Source organism: Mustela nivalis (genome assembly GCF_964662115.1).
Source record: "Mustela nivalis genome assembly, chromosome: 3".
NCBI classification, from domain to species: Eukaryota; Metazoa; Chordata; class Mammalia; order Carnivora; family Mustelidae; genus Mustela; species Mustela nivalis.
Genome location: NC_139022.1, coordinates 75237001 through 75257693, shown reverse-complemented (window position 1 = coordinate 75257693; position 20693 = coordinate 75237001). Strand labels below are relative to the sequence as shown.

Here is a 20693-nt window from a genome sequence, read left to right as displayed (position 1 = left end):
CTCAGACTTGCCCTTCAGACTGATCTGGGAATGGCTACTTTGGAAAAGTTTCAGCTCGAGATTTTTTTTCCTGGTTCTGGGAATCCCCTTTTGGACTCTGTGGGAGGGTTGCCAAAACCAGACATTAAGATAGTAGTGTTCTCAAGCTGGGTTAAGTAAGTGCTATTGAACCTCCTAAATTTGTGCTGCTTTCATATTTGAGGGGAATATCTTTTAAATGACATTTAAAAATATTTCTTTTAGATTTAGATTTCAGTGCTTATTTAGAAAGGATTTTTGTGAACATGTGAGAAGATTGACTAAACACATCTGCTCAGATTTCTGTTTTATTATCGTTGTTCCTTTCTTGCTTAACATCCACATAATCAGCAGATCTTTCTGCCTCACTGTCATGTATTACTGTACAACTTTTGCAGTTAACCAGACCCTGGTACTAACTCCGTTCTACCGTGTTTGATTTTATGACATCTAAGTTTTGAATTCCGTAATCTTTATACTCCCACCTACTCAGCTTTGTTAACATTGTGTGAAGAGCTTCACACTTCAAGAACTTTCTTTAGATACACATCTTTAGATCTTTATTTCATCTTAAATTTTTTCATATTCCTGTTTTCCAACAAGATCAGGCACATTCCAGGTGGTCTGGCCATAGAACCTTATTCCTGTTTTTCGTGCTAAATAATTATTCCCCTTAAATTGTAGCAAAACTTCGGGCGCCTGGGTGGCTCAGTGGGTTGAACCGCTGCTTTCGGCTCAGGTCATGATCTCACGGTCCTGGGATCAAGTCCCGCATCGGGCTGTCTGCTCAGCGGGGAGCCTGCTTCCTCCTCTCTCTCTCTCTGCCTGCCTCTCTGCCTACATGTAATCTCTCTCTGTTAAATAAATAAATAAAATCTTTAAAAAAAAAATTGTAGCAAAACTTCAAATATTGCTCAGAGTTTGAAATAGAAATGCTTCTTGGAACTAAATTGCAATGTTTTCAGTTTTTAAGCACTAAAAAGTGAAATAACACCATTCCCTTCTGGAATTAAAAAAAAATTATTTAAGATTTTATTTATTTATTTGATACACAGAGAGAGAGAGCGAGAGCGCACAAGCAGGGGGAGTGGGAGAGGGAAAAACAGTCTCCCCACTGAGCAGACAGCCCAATGCAGGGCTTGATCCCCAAACCGTGAGATCATAACCTGAGCCAAAGTCAGATGTTTAATCAACTGAGCCACCCAGGTGCCCCAGAACTTAAAAGTTTTTAAATTGAATTTGGTTTATGTTATTTTGATACAAGATTGATGCTATTGCATCAATAGCATCTTTTCATAGTATGAAGTTTTGTATAAAGAAAGATATCAGTAAAATACAAATTCCAGTTCGTTCGTTCGTTCTTTCTTTCTTTCTTTCTTTCTTTCTTTTTTTTTTTTTTTTTTTGTAGAAACCGGTCTTTTAGTAAGTAAGTAAACCAGCCTTTGCTTAGCAGGCAATACCTGACTAAGGAAATATCTTATTTGACCAAAGTTTCGATTAAGTTTTTTTTTTTTAATAAGATTTCTTAAAAAATGTATTTATTTGACAGAGGGAGAGAGCGAGCATAAGGAGGCAGAGAGGCAGGCAGAGAGAGGGAGGAAGCAGGCTCCCTATCGAGCAGAGAGCCCAATGTGGGGCTGGATCCCAGGACCCTGAGATCATGACCCGAGCCAAAGGCAGAGGCCTAACCCACTGAGCCACCCAGGCACCCAATTAAGTTGTTTTTTGAAAATGCTTCTGTTAAATGGAATAATACTGATGAATGCTTTTTACATTTTCTGCCTTCTAATATTCAATAGAAGCAATTAAAAAATTACTTTTGAGCTTGTTAAGTAGGTTTGGAAATAATTCTATTGTCTTTTATGTCCCAAACAACTTAATGTCTGTATGGAAAAGAGTGTTTCAAATGAATTAGATTTCCTCTTCTGATCTTGCCAAATAGCAACACAATATTTTATCTTCAGGGAACCAAAATTGGATTTTATTTAATTACAGAGAAACTTCCTGTTAGAATTTTCCAAATAATGTGCCTATACCTTCCCCACATAATTCTGTTAAAATGTGATTAATTTTTATTGTTGGAAGGGTGGCAACTAATGAATGCTTGCGTGAAGTTTGACAGTATGATGACAACATTGGTAGGTAAAGGAGAGAATTTTAAACATTGCAAAAGAAGAGTGGTTGTTTAAACACATGATAATTTAGGTCATATGGGTGAAACAGTGGGGAAAAAATAGGAAGTGTAAGAATGTGTTGAGCAGATCATAGTGATACTAAAAGGAGATTGGGGTGCGCCTGGGTGGCTCAGTCGGTTAAGCAACTGCCTTCAGCTCAGGTAATGATCCCGGGGTGCTGGGATTGAGCCCCTTGTCAGGCTCTCTGCTCAGCGGGGAGTCTGCCTCTTTCTCTCCCTCTCCCTCTATGCTCTCTCCCTGCAAATAAATAAAAATAAAATCTTAAAAAAATTGTTTAAAAAATAAAAGGAGATTTGGTAGTGATTTAATGCTTTCAGTTATATGTGGATTTGCAATCTGCTTTGTTGTTGAATCTGCCACTTAGATATCACCACCCTAATAAATTACCATAATGTGATATATATATATATATATATATATATATATATATCACAATGTGATAAATTTATCATAATAAATTATCATAAATTTTTTTATATTTGGAAAGGACTTCAGATTGTTTTAGTCCATTATTTTATAGGTGAGACAATAGAAGACAAGAGTTCAGAGTTACCCAGTAGGTTAGTGCAGAGCCTTGGGTTAAGGCATGTCTGGTTAGCACCTGGCATTTACCTGGACACTAGAAAGATGTTCAGTAAATACTTGTTGGCTAACATACACAGGCCAGTGCACTTTCTCAGGTTTGTCTGTTATTTTTCAAATCAAACTCAGATCAATGTTAGAGGCTATTGTGTTTTCTACAGAATTGATTTTTACATATATTTCACATTTCTTCTCACAAAATAATCACCACTGCAAATCATTAACATGTGTTTTTTTCCCCATGTAGCTAAGAGAATCCTTGCAGTTAACAAAAAGCAGGTAAAAGAATGCCAAGTCTGATTGCATCTTTCCTGTGTGACTTACCACGAAATTTAGTTACTTGTCTATAAATAGAAGGGGTCAGACGAGCTGAGGCTAACACTTATTTTCTAAGCTTACTAAAAAAAACCCTCAATAACAACAAATCAAATAGCCTGATTTAAAAATGGGCAAATGACTTGAATAGACATTTCTTTAAAGATGAAATGCTATGCACATGATCTTTGGGGAAGTCATATACACAAGAAAAGCTGCTCACTATCACCCAGCATCAGAGAAACACAAATCAAAACCACAGTGCAGTGTCACCTCACACCCATTAGGATGACTTCCGTCAAAAAACCGGAACATAAGTGTTGATGAGGATGTTGAGAAATTAGAACCTTTGTGCCCTCATGGTGGTATGGTGAAGTGGTTCAACTTCTATGGAAAGCAGTATGGTCATTCCTCAAAAAATTAAAAATAGAACTATCACAGTGATGCAGCATTCCTGCTTCTGGGTATACAGCTGGAAGGATTGAGTGCAGGATCCTGAGGAGATATTTGCATACCATGATCACCGAGGAACGATTCACAAGAACCAAGAGGTGGAAGCAACACCCATGTCTATCAGCAGATGAATGGAAAAACAGAATGTACATATGGTGGAACACTGTTCAGCCTGAAACAGGGAGGAAATCCTGGTTCATGGTACAGCATGGATGAACCTTGAGGACATTACACTAAATGGAATTAACCAGTCACAGGAAGATAGATACTATGTGACTCCACTTATGTGAGCTATCTAAAGTGGTTAAGTTCACAGAAACAGAAAGTTGAATGGTGGGTGCCAGGGGCCGAGGGAAGGGAGTAGTGGGGAGTTGTTTTTCAATAGGTATAGTGTCACTTTTGTGGGATAGAGAAGTCCTGGAAATCTGTTGTACAGCAGTGTGAAATACTTAATGCTGCTGAACTAGACACTTAAAAATGGTTAGGATGGTAAATTTTAAGTTATGTGCCTTTTCACCACAATTAAAATTTTTTTTTTTAAATATCTGCGTTTATATTGTTAAAGAATACACCTTTAAGTTCTTTCTTTATTAAAAAGTTAATAACTGTATATGTAATATTATCCTATTCTGGTGTCCATACAGGGAGTCCTAAAGAGCTTATGGAAGAAACTTGCAAAGTTGAGAAAAAATATTATCTTTAAATCCTATTTTTTTCCTGCTATGTGAAAAAGCCTGCCATTATTTGTTCTAGTGATGGACCATTAACGCACTAACGAAAAAGTGGTGCTTTATGTGGCACGGGATGGAAACCCTTACTGACAGGCTTACCAAAGACAGTCTTGCCGCTCCCTGAGATCTTTCTGCTGTTGTTCTGTAGGTTCAGAGCTTCATGAGAGGATGGTTGTGTAGAAGGAAATGGAAGACTATTGTGCAGGATTACATTTGTTCTCCTCATGCTGAAAGTATGAGGAAGAGAAACCAGATTGTGTTCACCATGGTTGAAGCCGAGTCAGAGTATGTTCACCAGCTCTACATCCTGGTCAATGGCTTCCTCCGGCCCCTGAGAATGGCGGCCAGCTCCAAGAAACCTCCCATCAGCCATGATGATGTCAGCAGCATTTTTCTCAACAGGTTTGTCTTGGCATGAATCAAAAAGTCATGTGAAAAAAAATTTCTATTCCTTAAAAGAAGTTTTACTTTACTCTTAAAAGAATAGGTATTATAAATTCAACTTCGAGAGTGTATGATACTGAAAATAAGAAAGCTGTCATTTGTGTTTCATTATTTGCCCAAATTTACATGTCTTTATCTTGAATCATAGCATCTAGTTTTCTGGTTTTTTTCTTTATTTGACATGTATTTTCTTGTCATTGTGTGGGTGTGTGTGTTGGGAATGATAATCTGCTTCATAAACTGAGGGAAGTGAAGTGAGTAATGGGTCTTTACATTTAATTTATACAGACGTACTTTAGAAAGAACAATAACTAACAGAGAACCCAAGAATCTGTAGTGAATTGATTTCTACATATTATACACTACATATAGTGTCCTTGCTGCTGAGAATTCATCAGTGAGCAAAGCAAAAATCCTTGCCTTCATGGAGCTTAAATTGTGATGTGGGAAGAGACATAATGAATAGTGAATAAGTGAAGAAGTGAATAGTGAATAAGTGAAATGTAGTATATTATGTGGTGATGAGTGTTGTGAAAAAAAATCAAGAGGAGAGGAGAAGGGAGAAAGGGGGTGCCTGGGTGTTTTATGTAAAATTTATTAATTTATTTATTTTTGAATACATAATACATTTACATTGTGCAAAATTCAAAACAACACAAAAACATCAAATAACTCTTACTCTGTCTCTGCCCACCCCATATACCCCACTTTTTGTTTTTAACCATTTTCATTAGTTTCTTATATACCTCTCTAGTGTTTCTTGATGTATATCCAATCAGATATGAATATAGAGTATTAGCTTTTCCCCCTTCTTACACAAAGTCAATGAATTTTAACATGTAGTTGCCTTTTTCACTTAATGGTATATTCTGGACATCTTCTCATATTGACATCTAAAGAGCTTTCTATTTTATAAAAAATCACTACATTGTTTTACATTATGTGAATGTGCCATAGTTTTTCTCTAGCCAGCCTTTGGAAAGGCCTCAGAGATAAGTTGATATTTGAATAAAGACTTGAGGTTGATGGGGAAGCAAGCCATTGGGCTATTTGGGTGAAGAGTGACACAGAGGAGGAGACAACCTGTACAAAGGCCTGAAGCTGGGGCAGACCTGGCTTGCTTGATTGACCAACTGCCCAAGGTCCACGTGGATGAAAAGTGGTAACATTGGACATTGTAAAGATGTTTGTTTTTACTGTAAATAAGATGGGCAGATACTGGTAGCATTTTGAGGAGAGAAGTAGCATCATATAACTTATGTTTTAAAATCTCACTCTGGTTTCTCTGTTGGGAATCAAGCACAGGGAAATCAGTTTGGTGGCTATTTCAATAAACCAGGTGAGAGATGATTGTAGCAGGGAGGCCTGTTAGGTGGCTATCCCAACAATATAGGCGAAGGGTGATTGTAATGGAGGCCGTGATAAATGGTTGGATTCTGGGTATATTTTTAAATAGAGCCAATGAAATTTCCTGATGAGTTTGATGTGGGGTTTTGAGCAAGGTCCAAGGTTTTTGGGCTGAACAACTAGAAGAATAGAGTTAACTACTCACTAAATGGAGAACACTGAGGTATAAACAGGGTTAGGGGGAAAGATAAAGAAATTTTAGTCTCAGACCTTTCAAGCATGAGAGGCTTTTAGCCATCCAAATGGAGAAATCAAGTGAACAGGGATTGGATATCAGTCTGGAGTTCAGGGAAGGAGTTTGGGCTGGAGATACAGATTTGGGGGTCCAATAGCATATAAAGAGTATTTAAAGCTGTTGGTCTGCATGAGAGTACCAAGGGAGTAAGCACAGATGAATGAAGGAAGAGGAACAAGGACTGAGCCTTGGGATATTCCAACATTTAGAGATTAAGAAGATGAGGAACCAGCAGAAGAGAGTGAAGAGGGTAAGTTAGGGTTGTAGAATGAAACCCGGCAGAAGGGGTTGTCCCGGAAACCAAGGCAAGAGAGAGCTATGTCAAAAAGGTCAAATAAAATGATAACTGAGAACTGGCCGTGAGTTTAACACTGAACTTTTTGGTAACTTTGATGAGGGGCCAAAGACTCATTGGAGGGGACTTAAGAGATAATGGGGGGAAGGATAATAATTGGAGAGAGTTGGTATAAAAAACTCAGTGTTGCTGTAGAGAGGAGCCAGTAAACAAGATGTTTCTTGGCAGTAAATTTAAAAGTATAAACAAGTGTGTTTGTGTTTCAAGATGGGATAAAAATTACACTGAGAGCAAGGGGGCAATGATATAGGAGAGAGGGAGAAATTTCTGGAGCAATAAGCTTGCATAGACATAAGTGGATAGAACATGGTGTTCAAGTCAAGTTGAGAGCACAGAGAAGAAGAGAATAGTACCTTGACACATATGCCATTAGGAAGCAAGGATATGTGGTCATGGTGCTAGTAGAAGGAAAGTGCTGGGGTTAGATAAGAGAGAAAAGGTGTAAAATAATGCAGTATAATTGCTAGGCAGCTGGAAGAGCCTACATTGCTCTGTTAGGCTGGTGGTCATAACTTTGCAGTGAGACTAGTCAGGTAAATGGCACTCTGCTCATGACGTTGGCAGACCACCGCGTTGGTCTTAGGTCACCTCTGGGGATTGGTTTCCATTGGATTGCCTGATCTGCCATCTGGAAGTCCAGGCTTGTCATATTGTTTAAAATTCAGATTCAGGATGTGCTGTGCCACTTCTTGGAAGGCAAGGCTATCAGCTCTTCACACAGTTAGTAATTGTTTACTATCCCTCGTCCTTAATGGGCATTTGAAGAGGTACGTTTTTATTTTTTTTATTTATTTGTTTTTAAGATCTGTGTTTTTATTTTTCCACTTTTTTTTTTTTTGCTTTTAAAGAAGTTTTTACTTTTAATTCAAGCTAACATACTGAAGACGTATGTTTTTAAAGCAGAGGCTTGCTTATAGGGTGTTGTCATTGCTGCTATTTAACTGGATTCCTTTCCTTGCCTTTAAGTGGAAGGTAAAGGCTTCCAGTTATGACAGGTCTTTTTTTTTTTTTAATTTCTTTTTTTTTTAAGATTTTTAAAAATTTATTTATGAGCGAGAGAGTGAGCAAATGGGGGGAGGCACAGGGTGAGGGACAAGCAGACTCTGCAGGTGCAGAGCCTGATGAGGGGCTCGATCTCGTGACCCTGAGATCATGACCTGAGCTGAAACCAAGAGTCTGATGCTCAACCAACTGAGCCACTCTGATGGCCCGTTTTTTTTGAATTTCAGCAAAGTTTATACTTAAAAAAAAAACAACAAAAAACCTCCCTATCTACGTGCAGGATTGTTTCATCTCTTTTCTAATCACCCAGGTATCAAAATATGAAAGTAGATATATCAGTTACATACATTTTCAATGTAGGAAGGTGAAGCCCCTCTCAGAGTGGAGGGAGTTCACTGCTTACAGAAGTTTTTGGAGAAGCTGGAGGAGTCACGTCAGGGAGCTGTCCCTGGAGCTTTGAGTTCAAGGGCATAGCACCGTATACCTGCTTCAGCGGTTAGCAGAGTACAGCCACCACCATTGCCACCATATCTGCCTCTCAGGTCCAGGAAGCTGTTGCCTAGAAACGAGGACAGTGAAGCTGGGTGCTGGAATGGCTTCTAAAACACGCACATCTCCACGACTGATTTTCAGCAACAGGAAGGTCTCCTCTGCTCCTGCTTTCCATGCCTTACCAAGTGCATCTGTTCGGTGCAAATGGTGGAACTGAACCTCCATCCAGAACCGCCTTTACAAGGGAGGCTGGGGAGCACAGCTTTAGCTCTCCATCCTGTTCACCTAGAAGGAGGACGGAATGGAGGTTAAAGGCTAATAAACCCGGCAATTGCACTACTGGGTATTTACCCCAAAGATAGAGATGCAGCGAAAAGAAGGACCATAAGTACCCCAATGTTCATAGCAGTGCCTACAATTGCCAAACTGTGGAAAGAGCCAAGATGCCCTTCAACAGACGAATGGATAAAGAAGATATGGCCCAAATATACAATGGAGTATTATGCCTCCATCAGAAAGGATGAATACCCAACTTTTTTATCAGCATGGACGGGACTGGAAGGACTATGCTGAGTGAAATAGGTCAAGCAGAGAAAGTCAATTATCATATAGTTTTCACTTATTTGTGAAACATAAGGAATAGCATGGAGGACATTAGAAGAAGGATAAAATGAAAGGGGAGAAATCGGAGTGGGAGACAAACCGTGAGAGACTATGGACTCCAGGAAATAAATGGAGGGTTTTAGAAGGGAGAGGGGTTGGGGGTAGGATGAGCATGGTGATGGATTGCATGGAGCACTGGGTGTTATATGCAAATGATGAATCAAGGAACCTACATCAGAAACTAATGATATACTATATGGTGACTAACATACACAATTAAAAAAAAAAAAAAGACCTAATATATGCAATACCCACCAAACTAGTTTTGGTTGAAATCCTTGAACAGCAAACACCACTTAGTTAACATTTCTATAAAACAAATATAAATTTTATTTTCAAGCAGTGGGTGTTTTGTTTCAGGGGCCATTTAGAAAAAGTTAAGGATTTCCCACTGATGTTTATGTAGTGGAATTTGACTTCAGCAAACCAAAGAGTCTCACTTACATGAATGAGTCTGTATTTGATTCTGTGGATGTGCTAGTTCAGAAAAGGTTGTAGAGGCTCACGCCAGTGGGTTAATTGTAATAAGGAGAAAGCAAAAGTTGCTTTGGTAACTACTCTTCTTGAACCTTTAAGAAATTTGGATCTCTATGCATTGGATCTATATTCATGTTCATATTTTAGTATCTCCATGTAGCCTTTGTCCTTCTCAGAGGATTCTTTTACATTTCCTTCTGGGAGTCTGAGGAGTGGTTACAGTAGAGTTCTGCCAAATCTTTGCTATGGATTTTTTCCCCTGTCTCCTGTCAAAACTTATTTTAATGAAAGAGAGACTCCTTTCCCTGAGTTAGGATCTAGAATCAAATCTAAATGGTAAAGGATCACAGCTAATTTTTTGATTATTCATTGAAGTGCTACATTCTAACAGTAGAAAGATGTTTCTATTATAAGTTGGTAAAGAGAGTTATATGACAATGATTTGGTACTTACTGTCTCCCAGTATTTGAAGCTTAGCTCAGAATTTTCCTTCAATTTTTTTTTTTTTTATCTATTTATTTGACAGACAGAAATCACAAGCAGGCAGAGAGAGAGGGGGGAGGCAGGCTCCCCGCTGAGCAGAGAGCCCGATGCGGGGCTGGATCCCAGGACCCTGAGATCATGACTTGAGCTGAAGGCAGAGGCTTTAACCCACTGAGCCACCCAGTTGCCCCCAATTTTTAAGATTGTCTGAAGGGGGACTTATGGATGGCTCGTTTGGTTTAGCAGCGGGGAGCCTGCTTCTCCCTTTGCCTCTGCCTGCTGTTCCCCCTGCTTGTGCTCCCTCTCTAACAAATAAATAAATACAATCTTTTAAAAAAAATAGTCTGAAAGGTACATTGCTTTTTGAGGGCTAGTACAATCCATGTTATTATTTGGTCTACAGTCTGGAAGCCCTGGGAGACATATATATCATGTATTTATTAAGGCGTTAAAAACTCATGGGGCACCTGGGTGGCTCAGTGGGTTAAAGCCTCTGCCTTCAGCTCAGGTCATGTTCCCAGGGTCTTGGGCTCTCTGCTCCTTGGGGAGCCTGCTTCCCCTTCTCTCTCTCTTTGCCTGCCTCTGCCTACTTGTGATCTCTGTCATCAAATAAATAAATAAAATCTTAAAAAAAAAAAAAACTCAGTGGGCTTCTTTAACAAAATAGACATTTTACAATGACTGGATTGTATTATTTTCCCACTTTTTTTTTTTTTAATAGTGAAACGATCATGTTCCTTCATGAAATATTTCACCAAGGATTGAAGGCAAGGATAGCAAACTGGCCTACTCTAATTTTAGGTAAGTTCATGCTTTAAAGATAGAAGATTTTCTCTTAATATGGCAACAATTAAAGTAAAATTGCTTCAACATCATTCAGCCTACGCTGTCTGAATTTCCTTGTTGACCTGTGAGCTTCCTTGGGTACCAGGTTTCAGTGCCCCTCCAGCCCTTTTCCCTGGCCTGTCATGGCGCCTGTGGGGCTCGCGTGGTGCCTGGCTCCCCAGGGGTACTCTACCAGATCGGTCATTCATGCGTCTGAACTGGGGACCCTGTGCCTATGCACATGTGACCCTGGGGCTGGGAGCCGCTCTCAGCCAGTCTGTGGAGTGAACAGAGTCCCTTCTCATCCCCTTCAATAATTCACCGAGCACAAAGAGAAACTGCCATGTTCACTTTTCTTTTCCAGCCGATTTGTTCGATATTTTGCTCCCCATGTTGAACATTTATCAAGAATTTGTGCGTAACCACCAGTACAGCCTCCAAGTGCTTGCCAACTGCAAACAAAACAGAGATTTTGACAAACTCTTAAAACAGTATGAAGCCAACCCTGCCTGTGAGGGGAGGATGCTGGAAACGTTCCTGACCTATCCAATGTTTCAGGTACGTCATCTGGGACGCACTGTCTAAGTCACTGATGGCGGTCTGGTTGGTGCTGATACCTCGGGTGACCACAGCAAGGGGTGCAGGGGTGCCCTGTGGGGAATTAGGGCCCAAGTACATCATCTGTCATCTTGAGCATGACACTGAGATAAACAAATACAGGCCACACATTTTCTGTCTGTGTAGTACAGGGAGGAAAGGCCGGCTTTTTTTTTTTTTTTTTTTTTTTTAAACCAGGCATTTTGGAAGCAATTAAATCAGGAAGGGTTTTTTGCAAAGTGGCACAATTTTCTCTTTACAGAAAGATTCCACACAGACTTCTTCCATGGAGGCTCCTCCTCCAGCATGTTTAAAAATATTACTGGGTTTACAGAAATAGGACGCTCTGCAAAACTTTCAGTATCTGCTGGTTGTGTGAAAGACGCCTGAGGGGTGGAGGGCTGCCCCGGAGAGGCTTTGTTTTCCTGCCCAGCCTCTCCGCCCTGTTCCAGTGGCTGTCGAAGCTGGTCTGGAGCTGGTCTGGAGCTCTGTGGAGCTACAGGAGGACGTGCCGGGTCACGGGCTGTGGACACACAGCATCTGGAGCACTGACTGGACTGGGGAACTCTTGGCCCCTAGTTGGGTTGCCGTACTGAGGCTGGAGCTCGTCGCACCCCCGAGGGCTTAGGCACACTTGTGTTCTTGCCTGTATCTAGGGCTTTCCCGCTAAGAGGCCTTGAGTGAGGACCGCAGAGGCCAAAATGTGGATTGAAGCTCCTGCTCCTTTGAAAAGTGTCGATTCTGTTCTTTTGGACAGGCATTGAGTGTTCTCATTGTGGAATTTATGGGGCTTCTGGCCAGGTCCCCAGACTGTCATGTGGTAAACCGATTCTCTCAATCATGTGTCAGGGCTTCTGCGGACAGCTTCTCCCCCCAGAACAGGCATCGCTGACCCTGGCTGATCGTCTTGGAGCCTTAGGAAGAAATGTTGTTCTGGTTCATGGTTGATGGTCCTAGAGTTTGTCTGTCCTACTTGAAATCTTGGCAGTCACCACAGAGGTTTAGTAAGATTTTTAAAAACTAAAAGGATGCATCTGAAACAACTTAAATAGAGTGAAACTGTATAATGTTATTGTGTTCTTTCATGGGACGGATTTGTTTGAACTCTTTGCCCTTCTGAGGAAATATTTTGCAAGAAAAACTTCAACACAAAAAAAAGTTGGGTTTTTTTTAACCTTATAAAAATTGTAATTTAAGCTTTTACTTATAGTGATACAAACTTTATATGGTACAATGTTCTGAGATTCTGTTTGAGTTGTTGGCAGTTACCTTTATGATTAAAATACCCCAAATTGTATTTTTTTGGCAACTTCATCTCAGGTGAATATTCAAAGGGAGAGTTGTGAAAATCACATGGAACATTCAGGGAGGTACCTGGCTCCCTTTCTGACAGCCCATTTATGTCTTCCCAAACCCTATTTAATTTCCTCTCGGTGTCATTCTCTCAGTGTTCTAAAATGCCGCAACTGCACTTGCACTTTAGGAGAGGTGACCAAACACAGTAGACTGTAGGTCCTTGGAAAGCCCTTCAGATCCTCTTACAAAGGTTGAGATACTCTCCTACCACACGCCCTCCTTTGTCCTGGAGTATAAGCCCCATGAGAATAGCTTGGTTTTCATTGATTCCAAGGAATTCCCATAATGCAGGAAAGGACCATTGGACTGAGAATCTTTAGGAGACTTGGATGTCTTGCTCACTCTTTAGTTGTACCATTGAGGAAAATAAATGAACCAATCTAAATCTTGGTTTCTTACTCTTAAAATTGAGGCACCTGAGCTCTAGTCATTTCCCATCTGACTCTGTGATCCCAGGGGGACTATATCGGTTCTGGAAGTTTGGGTAACTATGTGGCACTGCAAGGAGCCTGGTGTTTGTCCAAGAACCCTTACCCCAACACTGCGGTGGCCTCAAACCCTAGAATTTAGCTGAAGGGTCCGATGTTGAGATTCTCTGGCTTCTTCCAGACCAAAGGCACTGGTTGTGAGAGCCATTGTTCTTGGAGAAACCTCAAACTTGAATTTAGCTAAGTTTGTCCAGTCTGCAAGAAATGTACAAATTGAAAGAACATGGAATTGTGCTGTTTATTTATTTGCTTCCCTATAACTATTTTGAACAGAGCAAGAGGGAAAACCATCAGAATTTGCTCCTAAAAGCCTCATTCTCCTTGGATGTCTCTTCTCTGTCTTGTTGACTTGGTGTCTCCTTCCTGCCTTCTCCCTCCGTAGGAGTGACCCTATGGGACACTTGGGGGAAAATTGCCCTTTCTAGAAGCTTGAAGGTTTTCTGTCACTAGATTCAATCTGTCCTTCTTGTTCCTTTTGGGTTCTTTCACAAATGAGTCATGGAAGCGTTGGCTCCCTCAGAGGGTCTAACTCCTCTAAAGGGAGCCAGGTACCTCCCTGAATGTTCCATGTGACTTTCACAACTCTCCCTTTGAATATTCACCTGAGATGAAGTTGCTACTTCCCTCTGCTTTTCTGTGCCATGGTACGTCGCCACCTCCACCTTGCTCTAGTGGAGGCCAGAGGCGGAGGCACTATGGTTCTTTTGGTATAAGGCAGCCGTGGAGGGGCCTGACCCACCAAGGTCCCTCTGGCCAGACTTCTTGAGTCTAGACATGGTGGCAGAGATTGGTGTGGGCACAGGGGAGAGCCAATTGGCAGCTTTAGCCTGTGTATATATAGAAGAGAAAAGTGTGGGGCGCCTGGGTGACTCAGTCATTAAGCATCTGCCTTTGGCTCAGGTCATGATCCCAGAGTCCTGGGATCGAGCCCTGCATCTGGCTCCCTGCTCCTGCGGGAAACCTGCTCGTCCCTCTCCCACTCCCTGTGCTTGTGTTCCCTCTCTTGTAGTCTCTCTCTCTCTCTCTGCCAAATAAATAAATAAAATCTTAAAAAATTAAAAAAAAAAAACCAAGAAGAGAAAAGTGTCATTTCTGGCCTCTCTGTCAAGTCCATTGCTACTGTTAATGTCCTATGTTGAGCTATAGAAGCATGGAGGAATTGTAGAATTTGGATGATAGTTCAGTTTGTTCTCAATTGAACTATCAGACCAATAAGTCCAAGTGTTGCCAAGAAAAAAATTTGTTATGGAAGATAATGTAGTCACTAATATAATTTTTAATTAGCAAAGACAGTGGCTTAATGGGTACTGTTTAAATTGGCTTCAGCCGCTCATGAGCCCATTGGGAAGCCAATCACGCAGTCTGCCCCCAATGAGGACAGTACTGTGAGATGTTCTCCAGAAAGTAGCCACTTGCAGCTCTGGCCACCTAGTCCCTGTCATTGGAGAGCAAGCTAATTAATGTCTACAGAGTGACAAGTATTGTTCCATAACTGAAAGGAGAATCAAGATTCGTCTGGAGTGCACTTACTGTGATTCTTGGTTTCTGGTGGGGAACGGATTTCTAATCGGCTCTTGAATATACACATGAGCTCTGTGGAGAGTCGTCCACTTCTCTGCAGAACATTCTTGCCCAGCTTTTTAGCAGCTTTAGGCTTGTTTGTTCCTCCACCAGAAAGGAGAAAGGGCCAGTCGCTGAATTTCAAATCCATCTACTTGAATCTTAGCCAAGGAGCTCTCTAAAATAGATTTAATTAATGGGGGAAGATCATGACGCTATTGACTAAACTTAGTTTTGTGGGTTTTCAGTGCCTGCATTATAAGTGTCAGGCTCTCCCACTCCTGCCTTCTTTGTTATGAAAAATGTAGTGCATTAGCTGTTGATTGCCTGGATTTTCTTGGAGGACTGCTGACTTAGAAGCAAACTGGTATCCATCATGGCGTTGTGCAGAAGAGATGTGTGAAAGTCTACGTATCCCAGGGGCCTTTACCAGGGAAGGTTTTATGGAATGGAGAGACAGAAAGGGTCCTCCTCATGCTGTACAGGGGGAGGGATCTCCCTCTTCTACAGAGTCCATCTGTGCTTCCAAAACCTTGATGTGATGACATCTCCTAGGACGCAGTCCCAGAGTATCGGGGCAGATCCATGACTGTGCTGATGGCACTGCCGTTTGTGCTCATGCATAAATATGGGCCTTCAGCAGACGATACTGAGTAACCCAGCGAAGGCCACCACCTGCACGAGAGCAAAAGCAGACCTGTGGACTGAGCTGCCAACACCTCGGGACAGGATGGAAGGCGCTAGCCACGGCACCCTGGGAGGCTGTGTTACTTCCTTCATTCTCAGAAGTCCTTTTGAGGGCCCACCCAGTGAGGCGCCAGGCCCCACAGAAGAGACCCGATGGGCTTGTGCACCAGTGAGAGCCATGATGATGGCTGGCTCTGGCATTGACTGTGAGACTACCTTGGGCAAGTTACCAGACACAAAGCTTCACAATTTGTTGCCACCTTTTTTCTATAAAATGGGGAAATAACCCTTACGTTGCTGTGAAGGTTTGGGCTGCCCCCTCCAACCTCGAGCTCCAATCTGACCCATAGTGGGCAGTGTTACAGTACCTGTGTTCAAGCATGTTATTTTTTATTCTTTTTAAGATTGATTTTAGGGGCGCCTGGGTGGCTCAGTGGGTTAAGCCGCTGCCTTCGGCTCAGGTCATGATCTTGGGGTCCTGGGATCGAGTCCCGCATCGGGCTCTCTGTTTCCTCCTCTCTCTCTCTGCCTACCTGTGATTTCTGTCTGTCAAATGAACAAATAAAATCTTAAAAAAAAGATTTTATTTATTTATTTATTTATTTATTTATTTATTTATTTATTTGACAGAGAGAGGGTCACAAATAGGCAGAGCAGCAGGCAGAGAGTGAGGAAGTAGCAGGTTCCCTGCCGAGCAGAGAACCTGATTCGGGGCTTGATCTAGGGACCCTGAGATCATGACCTGAGTCGAAGGCAGAGGCTTAACCCACTGAGCCACTCAGGCGCCCCAAGCATGTTGTTATTAAAATTAATTCCACTGCCCCAGTTTTCTAAGAAATTTTAGTTTGTAAGCCAGTAGGAAATGAATCTGTAGGATCACTATGAGTTGTGTTACATCTCTATGAGTTCTGTTAAAACCTTCATTGGGCTGGTGGAGTTTCTGCTTTTGACAGAATTCAGATAGTTTATCCAGAAACAAAAGTATAAGTAAATAATGTAATTAAACCATATTTTTACTGCTAGAAGGATGAGTTAAGGTAAAGTAGGATGAGAATGTGATAAAGGTGAATATATCTTCTCTCAAGTTTTTATTCTTCAAGAGAACATTGCAGTAGGATTGTGAAATTAAAAACAAAAATTGTGAGGTTGCCTGGATGGTTCGATCAGTTAAGCATCTGACTTTGGTTGAGGTTATGATCTTAGGGTCTTGGGACTGAGCCCCATGTGGGGCTCCCTGCTCAGCTGGGAGTCTGCTTGTCCCTCTCTCTCTCTCTGTCTGTCCCTCCTCTCACTCACGCTCTCTCTCTCTCTCCGGTAAAAAAAAAATCATGAAAAAATGTATCTAAAATAAAGCTTACATGACTTGATAATCAGTGCATGTTTCCCTATGAACCAATTTTCAAATCTTATGATTAAGAAATATATGATTATATTAAAAAAAAAACTAAAGAAACAAGTGTTTCTCTGGAACATAATGTTTTGTCACTCTTCTCTAGTGTTCTTAATGAGTGTGTGTGTGTGTGTGTGTGTGTGTGTGTGTGTGTGTGTGTGAAGCTTGAAGCATAGTTCGTTTCAAAACTATAGAAGTAGAGATGTGCTTCTCAGACATGTTGACGGCCCAGGAGAGAACGTCCCAGGGCTGCTCATCCTGACCTCTTGCTCATGCTGGCCCTTATTTGCGTTTAGATCCCTAGGTATATCATCACACTACATGAACTCCTCGCTCATACACCCCACGAGCACGTGGAAAGGAAAAGTCTGGAGTTTGCTAAATCGAAACTAGAGGAACTGTCCAGGTATGTGAAGAACGTATGATAAAGGCTTGTTTTAAGAAAGCAGCACACTAGTCTCTGTGGAAATCTACTATATATATATATGTGTGTGTATATATGTATACACATATATATATATATGTCTAGGGAACAAAGCAAGACACAGTCCAGCTTCTGAGATTCGCCTGAATGTGAAACGCTAGCCCTTCAGATGGTGCTGAATCAGTATACACATTAATTTTAACCAAGAATAAAATACACCTTTGAAAATGTTTTTATAGCATGTGGGTTTATGTAATTGAGATTATAGGTGCATTTGGATTTAAGTTTGAAAATGTTAACATTTCTCTTTGCATAAGAGGAAAATGATTTTTAGTTGTGTCTTTGTGTTCATATTTGGCAAGAAGCTAGAGAATGTGTATTTTGGATTTTTTATGACTTTTCACTGTTTCAGTGAATTATTTACATCTGTGTTCCTTTAGCTTATATGGAATAAATAGTATAGAGTTCTCTAATTTGTTCCACCTCTAAGAAATGGCATTATAATTTCAGTGAAGGAAGGTGTTCATAAAATAATGGGTTGCTTTCCTGTTGCATTTATAAGCAGCATCCCCAGGGTGCTCATTGGTTGCTGGCCCACTTGTCATTTAGAACCGTAACGTACATTGGCTTTGGTCTGGGTCATGACCGCTTGAAGCTTAGAGGTCTGCTTTCCCCACAGCCCCAGTCACACTGATCCAAGTTCAACACTGAGCTTCCCAGGTAGCACTCTTTGCGTACCGGCTCAGGCTATAGATCTCTCTCCCTGTGGTCTGTCCGTGCTGTGTCTTGACAGGATAATGCACGATGAAGTGAGCGACACTGAAAACATAAGGAAGAACCTTGCCATAGAAAGAATGATCGTAGAGGGCTGTGATATTTTACTGGACACCAGCCAGACTTTCATCCGCCAAGGTAAGTCCTCATTCGGTGGGCCCGTGGTCTTGGCGATATCTCTGACTGTCACATTATCACCGGCAGATCCCGGAAGGCATTTTGGAGCAGGTTTAACGTAGCTGTGCGATTGATGCTGTCCATGCAGGACAGCCCCATGGCCTTGACCGAGGCTGTGGTTGAGGCCCACCTTTGTGCTGTTTCTTTTCAGGGGCCATGAAAAACAGCAACACAATAATAGTAAAGCACGAGTGGGACAGTAAATTACATTCTGACTGGACTCTCCTCCTCAGTGGACCAGACATTCTCTACAGCTCCAAGGAGGACAGCTCGGTCTGGCCGATGAGAGTGGCAGTGCCGGGTGGCGACGATATGCAGGCCAAGGCCCAAGAGAAACTTGCGTTACTCAAAGCCCTCTCACATAGCAGTGGGGACAAGGTCCGAAGTGAACACAGCTGTCTCTTGTTCCCCTTCTTCATCAGCACTTCTGGATCAGCCCCACATGATATGATTTGATCCCCTTGGCAACTCTAGTTGAACAGGGAAATGTCTCTTGACCCCTGTCAGGCTTGGGTGACGGTGAATGTGTCTTGTCTGTGGGATGGGTGCTCTGCCAGCATCACTTAGTATACGAAGCTTCTGAAATGTTGACACAGTAGAGAAGCAGCAGCCTCACAGCGCATCTCCCTTCAGGGCCCGGAACCTCATCCTAAGTCCCTTTTCGTTGCTCAGGTGTTCAGAGGGAAGGGAGCATGCCCCATGGCGTTGGTTTGTGACGATACGTTGAGCACATTCATAACTTTGAACTTGGTGGTGTATACCTTTAGAACTAGGATTAACCTTTAATGTGGTTTCTGTTCCTAATGTGCCAGTATCGCTTGAAGATATTTGCATTTCCGTTGCCTACAAAATGTGCTGCTTAGCATTTTTTTTTACCTCATCAAACGAGACATTGTTTGAGCTGCAAACATACATTTTTTTGCACAAAATACTTGAAAAAATGTAACACGTGCTGTTCTGTTTTCCATGATTTATTTACAGAGAGAGAAATGACACATATGTTAATGTTTGGAAGTATATTTTAGGAAATGATAACTTTTCTCATTTGTGACTTTTGATAGTGATTTTTCTTTAAAGCTAGTGACATATAATGCTAAAAAACATGAGGCCTTCCTAACCCCCTCGGTTCCTCCACACAGAGTGTGCTTACACATGGCTTCCTGCCTTCCTGGCCCTTGCCTGGCTCCGTGCCTTCCCGTGCACTGTCCCCAGCTTGGGGACAGGGACTGCCCTTATCCATCCCTTCTGTGCCTATCAAAGTTTGGCTTGTCCTTCCAGGCTCAGGTCAGACTCCTCTAGGGAGCCTTTTACAATTTTCTTCTTATCTTACTCTCCCCTTCCCTCCGGTTAGAACGAATTTAACTTCCTCCTCGTTTTGAGGCCCCTCCCTCCTCATGCATGGGTTTCATCCTCTTGTTTATTACAGGTACACATTGGCACGCTTGTCACTCCTAGCCATTGTAACTCTGGAGGGCTGTGTTTATGAATTCTCTCCTGCCTTATATGCTGCTTTCCACTATACATACCTGAAAGACGGGCACCGGAGTAAATTGAATTGCTTGCTGAGTTGCAGTTTTGGTTGTTAGATGTCTTGTTTTGTATTTTTCTTGTATTTGGAATTCATGAAAAAAATACTAACTGACTAGAGCTTTATAATATGTGAGAATGCAAACAAATGTTTCTGTAACTAGTATTTTATTTCTGAAAGGCCTTTTGATTGAAAAGTAGTATTATGCATAAATATTTATTTCTACAAACTTAGACTGCTCTTGTCTAAGTTTGAAAAAAGACATCTCTAATGAAAAATGCTGGAAGGCCGAGTATATTGAATAAGTCATTTTTTTTCAATGCACCTGGAGGAAAAGCACTCATGAGCTGCCTCTCCCTTTGATTCCTGTCCAGATGTTATTGGTTGCTTGTTTGTGCCCCATGTTTAAAGCACTTCTGTCAGCTATTAAGATATCTAATGTTATTATTGTATTGATGTTGATATAATGATTTGTCTTTATAGTATTTTCCTGTATTTGCCTGGTTAGTGTGTTTAGGAATTATTCAATAAAGTTGGTTTTAAAAAACCAAACCTGAATGTGAAAGTAGAAAGGAATCCAATTATACATAACTTGGGAAGTGTACATTGTTTTGCTTTGGTTGTTCCTGTTATCACTTCTCCTAAATACCCTGAACAGACTTTAAGAAACCCAGTGAGGTGGGTTTCTTATCCTTTTAAACTTTGAAGGATTCTATTTTTTTTTTTTTTAAAGGGACAACAACTTAGCTCTAATTGTCCACTGGTATTTGTGTTATATACTTTTAGGGATGGTATGAGGTACGTTTCAGTGTGTGTGTGTGTGTGTGTGTGTGTGTGTATGTGTGTGGGGGTGTGTGCACAAATATATGTGTAGTTTCGATCTTAAATGAATTCTTGTTCTGAGGACTAGAAAAAAGAGGCCATCGAGGTCATCCAAAAGGTCTCCTAGGGATAGGGGCATCAGCTAATCTCAACTGTCAATCTGTGGGAATTTACTGATTGAAATAACAGAAGCTCTGTTGTAAATTGTTTCTA

General features: G+C 41.3%; 1 protein-coding gene across 2 annotated transcripts in view; it reads left to right on the top strand.

Moving 5' to 3' along the window:
• The window catches only part of RASGRF2 (Ras protein specific guanine nucleotide releasing factor 2), a 250919-nt gene that overhangs the window by 98224 nt on the left and 132002 nt on the right, over positions 1–20693 (top strand). For both annotated transcript variants that reach the window (XM_082724736.1, XM_082724735.1), the window contains exons 5-9: positions 4443–4696; positions 10574–10653; positions 11042–11235; positions 17052–17161; positions 17973–18091. In XM_082724736.1, coding sequence (XP_082580862.1) covers positions 4443–4696; positions 10574–10653; positions 11042–11235; positions 17052–17161; positions 17973–18091 — 757 coding nt within the window. The remainder of the gene's footprint in view (positions 1–4442; positions 4697–10573; positions 10654–11041; positions 11236–17051; positions 17162–17972; positions 18092–20693) is intronic.